The sequence below is a fragment of the Beta vulgaris genome, chromosome 8 (genome assembly GCF_026745355.1).
Source record: "Beta vulgaris subsp. vulgaris cultivar EL10 chromosome 8, EL10.2, whole genome shotgun sequence".
Lineage (NCBI taxonomy): Eukaryota > Viridiplantae > Streptophyta > Magnoliopsida > Caryophyllales > Amaranthaceae > Beta > Beta vulgaris.
The window spans coordinates 49276194-49294225 of NC_079209.1; the positions used below are offsets into that span (position 1 = coordinate 49276194).

Here is an 18032-nt window from a genome sequence, read left to right on the forward strand (position 1 = left end):
TTAAAAGTTATAATTTGCTTAAAAGGTACCTCTTTTAACTTGTGAAATCACCTATTTGATTTTTTTTCTTAATTATATTTTTGAAGATTATTTGCAGAATAAAATTATTTTCCCCTTTTTCTAGATTCTTTGTTATTCTTTGATTATCTTACTATTAGATATATCCATTAAAAGGCTGCAACACTTCGATACCACTATTTTGTTTGTGATGGTAATTGACAATGGTATATCAAATCTTCTTGAGATACAGTTATCTATAATAATATGGTTGTTGTATAATAATTACATACGGTAATTCATTTTACACGAATTTTTTCAATCTTCGTCATCCATTGCCCGACTGTATAGTAATATGGTTGTTGTATAAAAATATGGTTGTTTTTGTCATTCTATTTATTTTCAATTATATAAACCAAACTCCTATTTGAAAAAACCCTATCAATGTCGCTTGTTTCCTCTTAATCCAATGCAAATCTAAGTGAGACTATGAGAGTGGAATCATAGATTGTCAACTTTCTAACGTGGTAGTTTTTTTTTATATGACACTTCATCGTTTTTTGTTTATACATCAAATCGGTGAATATGCACTTAATATTTTTGTTTAATTAAAAGTTGTACCAATTCTCTTTGCTTTAACCCCACTAAATCCTAATTAGGTGGTCATTGAATTTATGAATTGATGATTTAAGCTTTAATTTTTAATAACTTTTTTAAAAAGTATTTTTTTTACCGAGAATTAAAAAGAAGGTGGTTAACAATATGTATTTCATCTTCATTGTAAAATTAAATTTCTTCGGTGCCTTCCTTGCAAACGTCGTTAATCTTCAATCAACCTTTTTAATATTTTCATGTTTGTTCCATCAAAAAAATGTCTTCCTATTAACTGGTTGATCCACATGTCTTTTCAATTTTTTGGGATCATAAGTTGAAATAATGTTAAAACTTTTTTTAATTGAACAAATGGACGTAATGGAGAGAAAAAAAAAAGAGAGCAGGAGTTAGGAGTTGCATCATACATGTAAATATACATAGTAGTGAGAAATTTGGAAGCCAATTAGTATAGCAAAAATCACGACCATAATATGTTCCCAAAATAACAAAATTTTAGAATATTGCCTTGAAGGATATATATTTGCTTTATACCAATTGACGTATTTCGAGCTATCATTGACTAATATAGCCTATTATGTTATTATATTATGCTATCATATCTGTTATTTTAGGATGTATAATTACTTTGAAAATAATTATATACCGAAATAAAATCATTCTTCCTTACGTTGATTGGCTGATATATTACCATAATTCCTTCCTTAAATTCTGCCAAAATCTTTCAATGCAAAGCAACGAAATCATTGCCGCAAGAGGATATCAAACAGCCCATGATTTAATTTTGTCAATATGTATTGACACATGGCAAAATGGTGGAGAGCTATGACACGTGGCATTAGCAATTAGAGAATCATTGTGGACATGCCAAGTAGGATAAATGAACCTTGTTTTATATATAGATATAGATAATACTATGAGAGTTATTGAAAGTAATTAGTTTTTGGATCTGTGTATCTGGGATATTTTTTGCTTAAGTAGATTCTTTGTAGGATGTACATACATTAAATCATTAGAAAATTAAATATATTATCAGCTTGTATATAGAATACAAATGAATAGGAATGGCAGCGGGTCGGACTTGGACCGGATTATGCATAATCCGACTTCGACCCTACATAAAATCGGATTTTAAATCTGAGTCCGACTCCGACATCAGACTTTGAAAATCCGAATCCGACTTAAAATCCGAACATCCGACTATGAGATCCGACCCGACTTAAAATCCGGACATCCGACTTAAAATCCGAACATCCGACTCCGAACCTGATCCGACTTATTTTTCTTCCAATTTTTTTATAATAGAATAGTCTTCTATAATACAATAATTTAATCATTACAATTTATTCTAATCATCATATGGAAATCTTATATAGTACAATAATCTAATTATTACTATTATTTTTAACAATCATTTTTTCTATGGGAAAATCCTATATAATACAATTGGCTGAAAGTCGAAGTCAGATTATACATAAATAATACATTACATAAATAAGAAAAAAAAGGATTGATTGACTCAAAGTCGGAGCCGAATTTGGATGTCGGATTATTTTATGAGATCCGACTCCGACCCTCCTCCGACTCGGAGTCGGATTTTTTAAACGGAGTCGGATTCGGATTCGGATTACTTTTTTTTCGGAGTCAGCTCGGATTTTTCCTTCGGATCGGAGCGGACTAGGGTCGGATTCAGACTGGATTGCCATCCCTACAAATGAACAATACTCAATAAAAGGATAGTAATTGTATATAGCTAACAAAATTACATGGAGAACAAAACAACAAAAAATTCGTAGCTATATTGATAATCTGTAAAGAAAAAACGTATGTATTATTAATAGGTACATCAACAAAAGTTGTTTCTCAAAAGCGGAACAAATCACAAATTCTGGACCAAAAAAGGAAAAATAATTACACCATGAAACAAATAACAATTGTAACACAAATAAATTATTACATAGGAAAATTTGTTCAATAATAACTTTTATTTTGCGAAAATAAACCTTTTACAACATTCTTTGGAAAGCGAAACTATCAACTTAATTTTCTTACAAATGAAATCTATTTTCATTTTTCGATGCATGTGGTTTTTCTCAATTCCGTCATTGACCCTTCTATCTTCCTTTAATCCCTCTTTCCATTAACTGTAGCACCATCCCTATGTATCTCAAAAATCACACTGGAAAATGGAATAGGTTTCATCTTACAAGAAAAATCATGCATGTTTGTGGTTTTTTTTCTCCTTTGCAAATAATGTTTTACAAAAATTTTATTCGCAAAACCGACCCTTTAAAATGTTTTTTTTTAGCAAAATAAGACAAAGTTAGTAATGAAGTTCGAATTTTATTTACCTCAATGACTCACATAGTATCGAATATTTCTTTGTAGACAATAACATTTGTTGTAGTACTAGGGCTCTGACGCTCTTTATCGCAAATAAGAATTTTCAAACTCTTTTTGCTTGTCACTCTTGAGTTAGCTATGTATAGCTGACTGTGGCTAAAAAAAGGGTATTGGGAGATATAAACCGACCTGCAGGCCCGAACCTGACATTTTGGAGATCCCGGGACGTCTTGGGGCGAACTAAGTCGGGGTATGTATTGTCTACTATAGAAAATATAAGATCATTCCTACAATCTATTAGAGATTGTTTGAAATCTCTATAACAACCTCACCACCATCACCACCATCAGGTCGTCCTTCTTTGCCATCCAACACTTAGTATCCATTCTGAGAAGGTAACCTTTTTATTTCCTTCGCATTTACATTAGATGTTCTTGATAGAAGGCACATATTTTTGCTTAGTTTGAGCACCCTCAAATAATCCCACTAATAGAAAGAACTGATACCCGAAAATACGATATATTGTCTACTTCTTTTTAAATAATTGGCAAACTTTGCCTAACATTAGCATCGAAAAAACAAATCGCTTTTTCCCCCTAAATGGTTTATGCAAATTTGAGTAATCTATGAATTGCATATAATATCCTTCAGAGAATCAGACTTCTATCAAAAGCTTCAAGGAAATACTTGTACATCATTGGAGCTTCATGCCATATAATTAATAAGCTTGGCTTATACGAGTCAAGCCAAGTCAGATCCAGGCCTAACACTAAGACATATCGAATTTTCAGTAATATTCAAGGGTAATCTGAATCTCAAATGAGTGATTCTTCCACGTGGAAGAAGAAGTGAATCTATTCCACTGAAAACCACTGGCAAAACATTATTTGCATTGCTCCCTACCGCAACTCACAAAGTTCTCCATTCATAGATAAAAAAAATACCCTTGTCGTTCGTGAACATATTTCAAAATCTCATTGTAGATATTCAATTGCTCGTCTGTTAAGCATGAAAAATGTCTACGGTGCTCTTCTTTCAAAGATTCTGCATCTTGGGAACCTCTTTTGTAACTCTGGAAGGCTTGCTCCATCTTCTCCGGTCGATTTTCCGGCGCGATTTCCTTCAGGTATCATTTTCGAAACCGCTTTGGTTTTTCGTTGTACTTTCGTTACTTAGAACTATGTCGGACCATTCAGATAGTCGAAAAACTTTAATGAATGAATTTATGTCTGAAACTGACCCGTCTTCCCATTCTTCCCCTAATGCGTACAAAGTTCGTCAATTTCTAGTCCTAGGGAATAAAGAAAGGACTCGTCTTCTAGCTGACCTGTCCCTTACTGCCGATATGGCGAAAGAGTTTAGGTCTAAGCTTCTTCATGAGCGCTCTACCCTTGAGCAACAAAATCTGACTTCTCAATACTTGTCCGCGAGGATTAGTGGTGATAGGCAGACGCTAAGGGAGGTGAGACATCGAATTTTAGCATGTAGGACTGTTAGAAATCCCCCACCTGATGCTGTTCCCGGACTCGATGTTCAGCCCTTGAGGGAACATGCTTGGCTTGATAGCTTTGCGGATGCCGGGGTCATGGCAGACAATGACTTTTACGACAGCCTTTCTCGTGATGTCGGCCCTACTCATCCTCCTGCTGCTGATTTAGGTTCAGACAACGATTCAATTGCCAGCATGGACGAGGCTCGCATTGGTTCTTCTACTTATGGACGGGAGCCGACTGTTCGTCGTACCAAAATCGCCATTGGGGAAAGCTCTAGCATGGCTCCCATTTCCCTTCCTGAGCCCATTCCTGATCGGGACGACAATTTGCATTCTGGGGTTTGGTAGCCCTTGGATTATAGCAGCGGTCCGAAAACAGTGACCATCTGCAAGAGTTGGTGGGAGCATGCATGCGTTGTCCCTGAACTACTGTCGGGTTGCTGCAGAGTTGCATGGCTTCCCGGACGGCTATAAGCTGGTGGTCCCAGGTGAGGGAGTAAAGGTGACAGACTGTCTGGTGGGGCACGTAGCCATTTATGCCCATCATCTAGAAAATGGTCTACGTTTTCCTCTGGACCTTGTGCTAGTGAAAATTTTAAAAGCCTTCAATGTTTGTCTAGCCAAACTAACCCCTCTGGCCGTTAGGAATCTTATTGCTTACGTTTGGGTATGTCGATTCTTGGATTTCCCCGAGACTATCAACCTTTTCCGCTGGCTTCATTGGTTGCGGAGGAACGGGTCTACTGATATGGTTAAAAATAAGTTAACTGTCAACCCCAAGCTGATTGGGTTGAAGGGCTGGCGACCGGCTTTTTATTGGTTAAAGGTGCCGGCCAATTTCCATCTTCATCATCCAATTAACGAAAAATTAGAAGTTTTGGAATTATGTTTTCGATTGCAAATTGTTTTCCAAAAAAATCATTTTACACTTAAAAGGTTTTACGCCCAATCAAACGGAGCCTAAATATGCTGATGAAGGTTGTATTCTACCAACTGACAATAAAAATGAAATTTATAAAGGGAGATGGGATCCTAGGAAAGGTGGGGAATGGGGATATTTTGTTTACCTTAATTGCATGATAGACACTTGTTGAATGGATGAAGTGGAGTAGTGAACGTGGAATCTGAGCTAAGGAAAGTGTCTGAGTATGTCGGCTGAAAGCGACGCTTTGGGATACTCACTTTTCAGTGAAAATGGGACTCTCAGTGACGACATTAGAACTCTAGGGTTTCTAGAGAGAGAGAAAAAAAGATTCCCGCTGTTTTTTTGATCCTACACGAAAGCTAATAATATAACACTATCCCTTAGCAACTAAACTTCTATTTATCGCCCCCAAATCTACTTAAAATCGCTCCAAATTCATTTTTTTAGACAATTTTACCCTTCCTTTTTTTTCACACCACCCACCATCCTCATCACCACCTGCGACCCTCTGCCATCACCTACTTCCCCAACCACCACCACCTTCACGTCACCCCACCACTAGCCATTCGCGTCACCCCACCACTAGCCCTTCGCGTCACCCACCACCAGCAATTAAAGAGGTGAATTTTTTTTACAAAGGGTGAGCGTCCGGCCAGGACGTTCTCCCCATGGCACGAACTTCCGGATTGTAAAAAAATTCACCTCTTCGAAGGTGAGGGTGATGCGAAGGTGTGGTGGTTGGGGAGGCTGAGTGCGACGAATCAAGTGGACGATGGAAGTGGAGGTGTTGGTGGTGGTTGGGGAGGCTGAGTGCGACGAAGGCGACGAAGGAAGTGGAGGTGAGGGTGGTGGGTGGTGGTACGTTGAAGGAGAAAGATAGGTAATTCTAATGGAGATGAAGGGCGGTGGTGGTGGTAGTGGCAAGAGGTGAAGGGCGGTGGGTGGTGGCAGGATGTGAAGGGTGGTGGTTTAGGGAAAAAGGAAAAAAAGATTAGGGATGTAATCTCAATGTTTTTTTGGGCAATTTTAAGTAGATTTGGGATGATTTTTAACAAACCTCCTTAGCAAGTGGAGTAGGTCATGTGAACCGAATTTTCATGTTCGTTAGTCTGCTCATTTCATATTTATGTTCTATATTTTGTTGTTTATATTCCTTAGAAATCAAATAAGTCAACTCCATCACAAAAAGAAATAAACTTAAACTTGAAAAATTAAAAACTCAATAAACATACCTAGAGAATTAATTAATAAACTAAAGTAGCCAATAATTAACTCATACAACTTGAAGCCTATTGAAAGTCCCAAAATACCTATACAAAGTGTCATATGGCAAAGCAATTGCCATGGCTATTCAACATAAGCTCTAGTTCTTTTTAGTATTAGAGGAGTAAGTTTTGAATTCAATTTTTTTTTTGAGAGAGTCACAAAGACGAATGATTAGACAAGATTAGATCCTAACTCTTGGATACCATCTGTCCATCTTCATAAAATTTAACGAACTAAGCTAATTGACATTTACATATTAGAAGAGTAATTAAGTAAATGAGGCGGCAAAGCAATTGCCAACTTATGTATCTACGAAGTAATGCCATGTCATGCCTAATCAATGCGAACGGTTCGTCCTTGGAGGAAGTTTCATGAAGAACATCAATAGTATCGAAGGATCATATTCACCCTGTTTCATTTTAGTTGTTACACTTACACTTTTCACACATGCCAACGCAGAACTTTGAGAATATATATCTCTAATTTTGTATTTGTAAATATTATGAAATGTACATATTAATAAAAGATATACTAAGATGTATCTAACAAGATCCCATATGACTATGTTTTTGTTCACGTATAAATCACAAATGAGGGTCAAAGTGTAATTTATGAATAGTGAAAAATGTCAAAGTGTGACAATTAGAAAAAAACGAAGGTAGTATTATTCTGTTTCTCTTTAGTAATTTCACTTTAATTTCTTGATTAGAATTCCTAAAGTTGACATTAAATTGTCACTTATGCAATGTCAAAATATGAACATGAAGAATCTTAATAGATTTGTTTCAACATGATATTTTTTAATAGTATATTTGCATAAAATATATTTTAATATGTAATTTTAAAGATGTTACATATCATAAAAGTTCATCAAAAATCGTGATAAGACAGTTTAACAATTCAAACCAAATAGAGAGTTAATATATACTACCTTTGCACTATTTAACCTAGTAATTTTGAATTTCACTTTTGCCAACGTAGAACTTTCAATGCTAAGAGTCTCTATGATTGAATTTTACAATATATATAGTGAAGTAACTAAATGTAAACTATTGGATATTAACTATTATAATCTATAGATGATTTCATATAATCCTAACAAATAAAATATTTAGTTAACATAGAAAGTAGTTGATGTTTTGATGTACTAGTCATATATAATCTATGCTTACAATTAATGGTTGTGTTATTTATTTCCTATAACGACTAATTTATTCAAAAAATAATAAAAACCTAGCTATAATATCTATTTAAAAAATGAAATACATTATTTATATAAAAAAAGAATAAGGTTGTGTATACACATGCCACAAGTCTTGTGGAATATTTAAATACGAACAAATAAAATTTATTGAAGTAGATATTTGGAAAATATATGTCAAAATCAGTTTAACAAGGTCTCACATGCCTATTTTTTTTTTTGCTTATGCATAAATCACAAATGATTATTAAAGTGAAATATGTTAATAGTGCCACATTAAAATAATGTGCAGATTAAAAATAAATGGAGGAAATATAACCAAGTTCTTAGTGGCTTTACTAGTGAATTCTCCATTATGAATAATCTTTTTTTCTTTCCTTCTTAATTTCAATATATTAGTTAATTTTGTTAATATGATTTAGCACACATTTGTTCTCCCAGATTGGAATTTGGCATTTTTTGTGTGGTAATGAGTGACTATAGTGATATAGATGAAATTTAATCTCGGATCTTGCATTGGAATTCAACAAAGTTGTGTTATAGATATATTATACTTCTTTTAGTTTTTCTTTTAAAAAATACAACACCTGCCTTTTCGATGATGATGAGTTGATTAAAATAATTAAATACTGTATCTATAAAAACAAAGGCGGTATATCTTGAGTTTGACCATCAATCCAAAATAACCATCATTGTAAGTAGTCCATTGAAAAAGCTCCATGTAATTCAAGGAGCATGATTTATTACAATATGTTTCAAATTTATTGGACTTTGAATACCTCATGCTTCACATTAAAAATAAAAATGATGCTATATATGTGAAATAAATTAAAGAATACTAATGTAACATATTGATTTTAAGCTGTTCCGAACGCTCTCTTCAATCGCATTACTTCATTATGGCTTAGGAGTGTGATTTGTTCGGCTATCTGAGCAGGCAAGTTGCCAGCAAACAAGGAGGGTGTAATGAGTTGAAATCCTGGGTTCGCCCCATTCAAACTGACAAATGCAGTGGCCGAAGTTCTACCAATATTAACCTGGAAATGAAGCATGGCTTGTGGGAAGATCATGACATCACCAACCTCTAACCTTTTATAATATGCTCTATTGTTTGTATCAATAAAACCTGCTATAATTGTACCGCGTATCACGATAATAACTTCAGAGGTACGATGAGAGTGTAGCGGGATAACTCCTCCTACGCCAAACTCTAACCTTCCCATAGAGATGCCCAAGCCATTTAATGCTGGGTAGACATTAGCAGAGGCTAGAGTCACATTATTTCTAAAAATGTTTGTGGTAGCTTTTTTACCACGAAAACCAGTGTAAATAAAGTCATCCGTTGTGATTGTAGTAGGATTCTTACAAGCATAGCCTTGTGGTCCCCTAGGCAGACTAAGATCACCAACACAAAAGTCGAGTTCAATAGCATGAGAGAGAAGGGCTAAGATGGAGAAAATGAAGAAAACAACAAGCTTGTTCATCTTGCAAGTTAGAAATGGGTGCTGATGATGGTGGATATAGGAGTTTTTTTTCGGTTTTTGAATTTGTTATTTAGCTTCTATGAATTTATTCCTTGTACCCAATTAGCACCCTTTATATAGAATTATTTGTGCATGCAAGTTGTCTACGTGACAAATCGCTTTCAAGAAAGTTATGACTTGTTCACATAACGGCGTCTCGCTCGGTTTTTATTATTATTTACAAAGTAAACTAGGGTAGGCGGCACACCAATACAAAGAATGGCGTTGAATGCAAGATCATGAATTATTGATGGTGCAGCTGACATTACGGTCTTACGGAAGATTGGTTAGACTAGTCCTACAATTTTATACATGTGACAATAAAGTTGGATAGGAGTTGCATGGGTCGAGCCGCAGGGCAAATATGGGTGAAAATAATTTCTTTACTAAGGTTTTTTATTTATAGTTTAAAAAAAGATAGAAATATAAGATCCATATTTACAGCTGGTTAATGGTGATTAATTTTAAAAATTTAAACAAATTTTTTTTGATGAAGTTCATGTTCTCATTGTTCATTCCCTTATACTTTTACTACTGATTCAAATATTTTCTTTTATCTAATCTTTAAACAATTAAAAATTAAATGTATTTTAAGATTCTCATATTTTAGGAGTCATATTCCATCTCCGTGATTGCATGGGTCAAGAATCACCTCGGTATGAGTTAACGAAAATATCCTTGTCAAGGGTTAATCCTTTTGCAACTTGCAAGTAGATGTCCGCGTCAAAAGTTTTTTTTTCATGCATGTGGCAGTCATGCAATGACTTTTTAATTTCATTGAGATCCTGAATTTGTGCCTTCTAATGGATTATTTAGATTTTCTCACAATAACTTAGGGTGAGTACAATATATCGTAATCACTCAAGACTAGTATGCCTAAGACTTCGTTTGGTTCAATTAGTGGAATGGAAACGGAATGGAAATAAAGCAAGGAGTGAAATGGAAACAAGAATATATTATTGATGATTTAACTTGTTTGGTTCAGCTAATAAATGGAATTGAATCATAAAAATAAAAATGTCAAAGAAAAACAAACCCCACCTCCCAACCAAACTCTTTCACTGGAACCTCTCACTTTCCTTCCCAATCATCTGATTCTATCTCTCTATTATATTCAACAGCTATTATTCAACAACTATTCAACACTCTGGGACATTAGATTGGGGTGAGGTTGGAGAGAGAAGGGAGGCATTTGTTTGAGGAGGGAAACGAGTTGTTACCAGTGGTCTATGAGCAGAAACAATTGGGTGGATTGAGTATCCCATGAGTAACGGTAATTGTTATCCTCTCTCCTCAAACAAACAATCAATAACGAAAAAGATTTACCGATTCCATTTCTATCCCCTCCATACCAAACATGCTCTAAGATCTTTTCATTCATATTCCCAATATAAAAAAAATCTTCACAAATTATTGTAAAACAGAAGCAATAATATTTTTTAGGATGGTGTTATTTTAATAAATCTACTCTAATCAGCTATTTAACTTTCGCTTAAAAATATCCTCAGTAATAGATTGTAGCTTTTTTTATATTTGATTTGCTGAAGGTTAAGGGAAAATCCCCACTCCCAAAGTGTCTCTAGTGGGGTTTGGTCCCACAACTTTTAGATACAAACCAAATCACTAGACCAAGTACTACTTGATTATGCGTCACTCTGTTATAAGTGTTGATATATGGCGCCACCCAATATCATGCATGGATATTCTTTGTTAGGATATGATCAAAATGCTTTAAATAGGCCAGGCCTTGATTTAACCCTTAATCACGTACTTGAACTTTTATAATCTTAGCACCAAGCTAGAATCACTTATTTTCAATAAAATTTCAGGTGACTTTTGGTTTATGAAAGGGAATTGAATGTAGTAGGATTCTTGCTAGCATAGCCCTGCGGTTCCTAAACAGACTAAGATCACCAACACAAATGTCGAGTTCGATAGAGAAGATGAAGAAAACAACAAGCTTGTTCATATTATAAGCTAGAGATAGGGTGTTGATCGGATGGTGGATATAAGTGTTAGGGTATGTTTAACCTAGTCTGGAGTAAAGTCTTACAAGAAATTTTTGATAGTCTTGGCAAAGACTCAGGGATATTTATCAAATATAATGGGGATAGTCTTGAGATGGGTTTGGATAATCAAGACTCCACCCAAGACTATTGATATGGGACCCATACTTTCTAGGCCACCAAAAATCTGCCATGTGTCTTTTATTTTTTTCTTTGTAAAAATCTGCCATATGTTAAATTTTTGGTAGATAGTATAGATGGAGTCTGAGGGATAATGTATAAAATTGAAATGAGTCTGGAGTGAGTCTGAAAAGTAAAAAGTAGGTAAAAATTAGTGAAAAACTGATGTGGCACAGTCTGAAGTTTGGATTTAGATATGAGGGATAAACACACCCTCAGCGCGCTTTCAGTTTTTTTGAATCAATTGCTTACCTTGTATATCTATGCATGCAAGCTTTCTATGTGACAACTCAGCTTTTAAAAAAGTTGTGATTTTGTTCACATAATGTCATGCGGTTTTCCCTAGATATTCCCTTCAAATATAAGAGGCTGATCTGGCATTTTGGTCATGAAATTTACCAATAGGTACGGTTCTGAAACAAAAAATGAAGGAGTTGGATCCCACTTGCTCAAGATGTTTGAGATATCAGGAGAATCATCTCCATCTCTTCCGAGATTATGATTCCTCTAGAGTGTTATGGAATAAGCATGTCAGTTTTAATAAGCATGTTCCCATCCCTAACCTACAAGATTTCACTTGATGACATGGCTTGACTGGCATTAATCTTAATATTGGGGCGAACAAGGAGTGGGGTATGTTTTTGGCATAACCATTTGGCACACATGGCGAATATGAAATGAATATGTGTTTGAAAATAAATGAAACATATAACAAGAGTCTTTAATAGCTTAACCTCCGATTTTAGTGGCTTAAAATATACTTGTATCATTAATCAATTTCCATAAGATTACTCCAAGTATTCAAATAGCTCAATATCGATATAACAAAACACACACATTAGAAATAAGATTAGATGATAATATATACTACTTTAACAAAACCACAAATCTTCCAAAATGAAATATACAACTTTATATTTCAATTCCATAAAACAGTTATTCTTTACCTATATATCTTATACATAAATCCTTCTGAAGACATTTTACTAAATCCAACTACGTAGCTAATATTTCAGAATACATTTTTGAGAGTGTATCTCTCAGTATAAAATCTTTTTTATACAATATCTCAGAAATTCTACATGAACCCTCAAGTCGTTGCAGCAAACCAAACGTGTTCGAAAATAACTATTATGAGTTTCATCAAGAATACTTTATAGTTTGATCACCTTTAAACGGTTTACAGAATAATCAGGGAAAATATACGAATAGAGAGATTACGCCATCTCTAAACTCATGGGGACATCTCCCTACCAATATTTGTACAGCTTGCAAGACTTATTCCCAGGACATATGTCCCATCATTTCATAATACACACATACCCCGATGTGTTCATCATTGCTGTTGCAGTTTCTTCCCCATCATAAATAATAATTTCTCAATCAATATTTTCTCATAAGTCAAATTCATAGTTTACTTTAATTGACTATATATAATCAAAATCTCGTACCATAGATACACTTTTATTCATATACCTCATGATTTCTATATAAACTCATATTGCAAATCATTTGCCTCTTATTATACATTAGAATAATAAGTCTACCATACTTTTACCAAAATCCCTTTGTTGCTTCAAATTCAAGTACAACTGTAGTTTAATCAAAATCGAGTTCATAAAAGATATCGAATTCGCTCTTCCTAGGTTCATAAATCGGAAATCTCGTTGTTAAACAATTTATGTTTATAAGATGTAAAAGCATGTTGAACTCAACCCATAAAATCCATATATATAATCATATGAATAACCAATTCCAAGTTTGAAGGTGGAAGAACATGTGTGTACCTTTCACAATATTATTGATACACCAAGAATCATAGACTTGATCTCCGTCCTAGCTAATCATATATCTACATCTTGAACTCCATAAATTATGTCCATGATCATACCCATAAAACAAAATAAATATCAGAATATACTTATACACTCTTATACTTGGAAAATAATCCATTTTGCTCTGTCTAATCTCATTCACGAATTTCACTCAATTACCATTCCAATAACTATTTTCGAATCAATCTAACTTCCTTTCATTATACTCAACATCAACCTCATAAGCTAACTCTTATCAAACTCATTTCTCTGAATAACATAATATAATTGCAAGTTCAATTTCTCCAATCCAACTCTAGTTTGACACAAGGTTTTACAAAATAAGACCAAGTTCAAAATCTACTTAATTACTTAAAACCAAATCAACAAGCTGATTTTATAATTTACTTAACAAAATAGAAAATTATAATATAATTCAAAATGAGTTTCAATCTAAGTAATTGAACAAAAAGTACCAATCCCTAATCCCAACAACCCAAATAATACCAATTTCAATCCCATAATTTGATATTGCAAATCAATAATAATTTCAATTATACTTGTAAAAATCAGAACTATTAATAACATATAAATCAGATTACAATTGATGAAATAAGGATCACAATTTAAACCCAAAATTTATACATTCATATAACAATTGGGTTTTATGAACCAAAGTGAGAGAAATATTGAAAGAGTACCTAACATCAACACAACAACAACAACAACACCCACGACGCTGCCGCGACGACAACAAAAACACGAAAGAAAATGGCAGCAGCAACACCAAACTTGCAAATTAAGGTCATAACTCATAGCTCCGACTTCCAAATTGAGCGATTTTTGGGTCTAAATTCAATAACTCGAAAAGATATACAACTTTAATGCAAGAACCACTACTACATTTTTTAGCAAAGGCAACAATTGAAAAGAGTCTAATGCAACGACACTTGGTAAGCCGTTGTAAAAAATGAGGCTATTGCAACGATCCATTTGATACAGTCGCAATAGGAGGATCTATTGCAACGGTATATACTACTTACGTTGCAGTAGGTGGGCCTTGAGCTAATTGAACAACATCTGTTAAGCTAAGGCAACGGTTCCATGATTCATTTAATATTAGTGGACTACATAGGCAATTTCATTCGCCGCCTCTGCGTTTTCTTTTTCTTCCTCATCAGTTATCCCTTTTCTCATTCTTACTCCTTCCTCTATTAAATGGTGAACTATAAAAAATCTTTCTTGCTTTCGTTTAATTTAGAGCTTCCTTCACTCTAATTTCTCTTCCCAGCCCTAAATATCCATATCTGTTTAATATTTGTCAAACTTGCTTCAAGTTTCCTTTTGGGAACACCTCCAGAAAGATGTAGATAATGGAGAAAATTGTTGTCGTTGGTCTCCGAATGGAAGAAGTAAAGTTGATCTCCTAAGTTACTAGTGCTTCTGTATGTTCTTTGATTCACTCCAATTTTTGGCCAATTCAAGATTAGGTAATTAGTTGATTTGTACGTAATTTTGGGGTTTTGTTCGAAATTTCTCTCTCGTAGTTCATGCTTATAGAAAATTGAGACTTAGGCTTACCATCAGTTCTTTCATGACATGATTTTTGATATATAGCAAATAATTTTCAAGATTGCCTTTCTTTCTTCTTGTTCAAATTAGCTTTATACATAAAATCGATGTATGTGCAGCTAACAATTAACTTTCAACAAAAAGACATCCAACACTATTACTCTAGGATATGGTTTGAAATTTAAAGGTATTCTATTATTAAAATTTAAAATGGAGTATTTGTCTGATGTACTTTGGTTTGTTTTTTCTCTGATAATTCTGGCTAAGGAATTGAAATGACACCAATATATGAGTTTGAAAGAACTCATATTTATCTCTTAGCTTAGTTTTCGAGTAATTATCAGATGTACAACTCTATTTCCTTCACTTAAGTGAGTTTTAGTAGCCTTTTCATGGGGAGGGGTAGGGAGATTCTTGTTAGTGGATTCATTTTATGTTGCTTTATATAATGGATTATGTAAGCTCTTTTTCTTAATCTTATTGTGGTTATGATTACTTCTCATCTGTCATTCGTTTGTAATGTAGTTGTACTTTCGGTCTTTGTTTGTCTAGTATAATTTTCTTGATCATAGACGGTTTAGCACTTGAGGTAGTTTCACTTTTAGAATAGGATGGCTCTGGCTTTGCAGTTGAGGATATTTCAGTGTTAATTCCAATTACCAAGCATAACTCTTATCATTTTACAGATAATTCATTTTGAAGGTGAATGGTAACTTGTAACCAATATCCATTAGTTTTGTGTTGATGACATTAAACAACAGGGTATTAGATGATTTTGCTCAGCTTATAGTAGCAGGAGATGCCATGATAAACCTTATATGTGAAATACACGAGTTTGATGAGGTGCTTCCTATTTACCAGGCATTTAGTAAGTAATACTTAAGTGTAGAGCAATCTGCTTAGTCAAAGATGATACTCTCTCCATCCAAAATAGATGTATTATTAGGATTATGCACATATATTAAGTGGATTCATTTTATTGCAATGGTATTCAATATTTACTTGTGCTATCATTTTTTTATTACAAAACTTGATGCATATGATTAGCGAAGTATATTGGTTGCATATTTCTGGAGCATCCTTATCTCCTCACTACCTAAGATCTACTTGCTTGCTTAACTTCATCTTATGGATGACATATACTCTAAAGGTTGCTCTATAGTACTTGACATAAGTGTAACATATATAATACTTCTTTTCATTCCAAAATAAATACTCCCTTCGTCTCATATTATATTGCTTCTTTCCTTTTAAAGTTTCCCAAAATGTAATTCTTATTTCCGTTTTTTGATTCTACACCTTTCCATGATTTTCCTAGAAAAATTATGCCACCATTATTTATTTGCTTATTGGAAATAGTTTTTTGCTTTATTTATTTAACTCAAGGGTTGCATTAGTCATGCATTTAATGCTTTTTCACCACTTATTGTTACTCGCTTTACTGAAATCAGGTTTTTCCCTATATAATTTATTCCAATACGTAAACATTCTTTACCTTCCTCTTAAATTCCATTGACCTTAATACCCGTGCAAAAATGGAATCAAATACTATAATATGGGATGGAGGGAGTATAATAGTTCTCTAAAAAATCAGACATAAAGTAGAGAAGTAGTACTTTTATTTTGGAACAAAGAAGTATAAGCTTTGGCTAGCACATAGCATCTGATCAACAGTTCATTTTTCCTTGCTGCTTTAGATGATATATCAACTCCCTTTTGGTTTTTAGTTGTCAAATTAAGTGTTTACTAACTACTACAATGTCTGAATTTATAGGTGAAAAATGAGCTAAATTGGCCTTTTATTCTCTCTAGAACTCAGAAATGATATTATGCAGCCATAACTTTTGCTTCATGTCAGTAAATCTAAAATTAGATACCTATTAAATTTTTTGAAAGATTTGTTATATTATTGTATTGGAGAGATGGTTGACAAGTGATGCAACTATTTTTTATTTTTGGCTGCATCTTGTGGATCTATTGAATTGATAATAGTTGTAAAATATATATCTCAGACATAATTTTCTCATAGGTTTGCCACCTTTTAGATATGTTTGAATTTTGAACTTTATCTGATTCGAATTTATATAACTACTTAATACATTGTGATGTTGTCTATACTCTATATTTTCCACATTCCAAGTTATTGAATTGTGGTTTAGCATTAGACTTTTAGGGTTCTTTATGTCAATTTTTAGCATTTGATTCGAGTTTTCTTTTTATTATTTTGTTCTCTAATTAGGGATTGCGATTTTAATTTTCTGAAAATTCTAGTTTTTTGGAAATGAGATTAGGGTGCAGATTATTGACGAATGCATATGTAGTTTTGGAATGCTTGTGAACAGTTAATAGATTTTTCAGCCTGTGAATGAAAATTTCTAATATAATTTCATTGTGTTATATTGTGCAATTCATAATTTTTTGTATCTAAAGTGGGTTTTGATAGGCACACCAAGTGTTTGTGGAAAGCTCTAAGAGAGAGAAACGTGAAGTTAGAAGGTAGAAGAAGCTCATGAATCTGTAAACCATTGTAAGTGAATAAATCAAGCTATATTCCAGACTTTCTTACTTGAATTTGTCTATTATGTGTATTAGCAGCAGCTCTATTTGTTCAGGTTGATCCCTACATTCTTTTCGGGCTTAACAGCGTCTAACAATTGTAGTTCATTTAACATCCTCTAATATTCGTGTTATGCAAATTCAAGTTCCTTTCTCAGCCATGATACCTGCATGAATCATGTAATGCAGTCTAAGCACAGGGCACAAACTTCACAAAGTTGATTAACTTCTGTACCTAAACGATTTATTTCAGCATTTACATCTTCTGTTCAAAAGTTAACATTTCATAAGATTAACTGAGATAGTGAGACTTAAGAGTGAGATTTCTTTTATGCTCAGCAGAGTTAGATGTTGACTATAATTGCTGAAAGAAAATATCCATTAAATTGAAGAAGTAGTTCGCCAGATCCAATAAAAGTATTAGGCACCCAATATGATATACCTTGTAATTGAGCTCTTCTTCACCTTCTCATATTCTAAGCATCTAAAATACAAAACGTCATATGACCAATATAAAGAGAAACAAGCAAGAAGCCAGGAAAGGG

General features: G+C 33.7%; 1 protein-coding gene across 1 annotated transcript; it reads right to left on the reverse strand.

Moving 5' to 3' along the window:
• Positions 1-8542: 8542 nt before the first annotated feature.
• On the reverse strand, positions 8543-9410 carry LOC104883484 (auxin-binding protein ABP19b). Its single transcript, XM_010668014.3, has one exon. It carries the CDS (start codon positions 9318-9320, stop codon positions 8694-8696), a length of 627 nt encoding a protein of 208 aa, XP_010666316.2. The 5' UTR covers positions 9321-9410; the 3' UTR covers positions 8543-8693.
• Positions 9411-18032: the final 8622 nt, after the last annotated feature.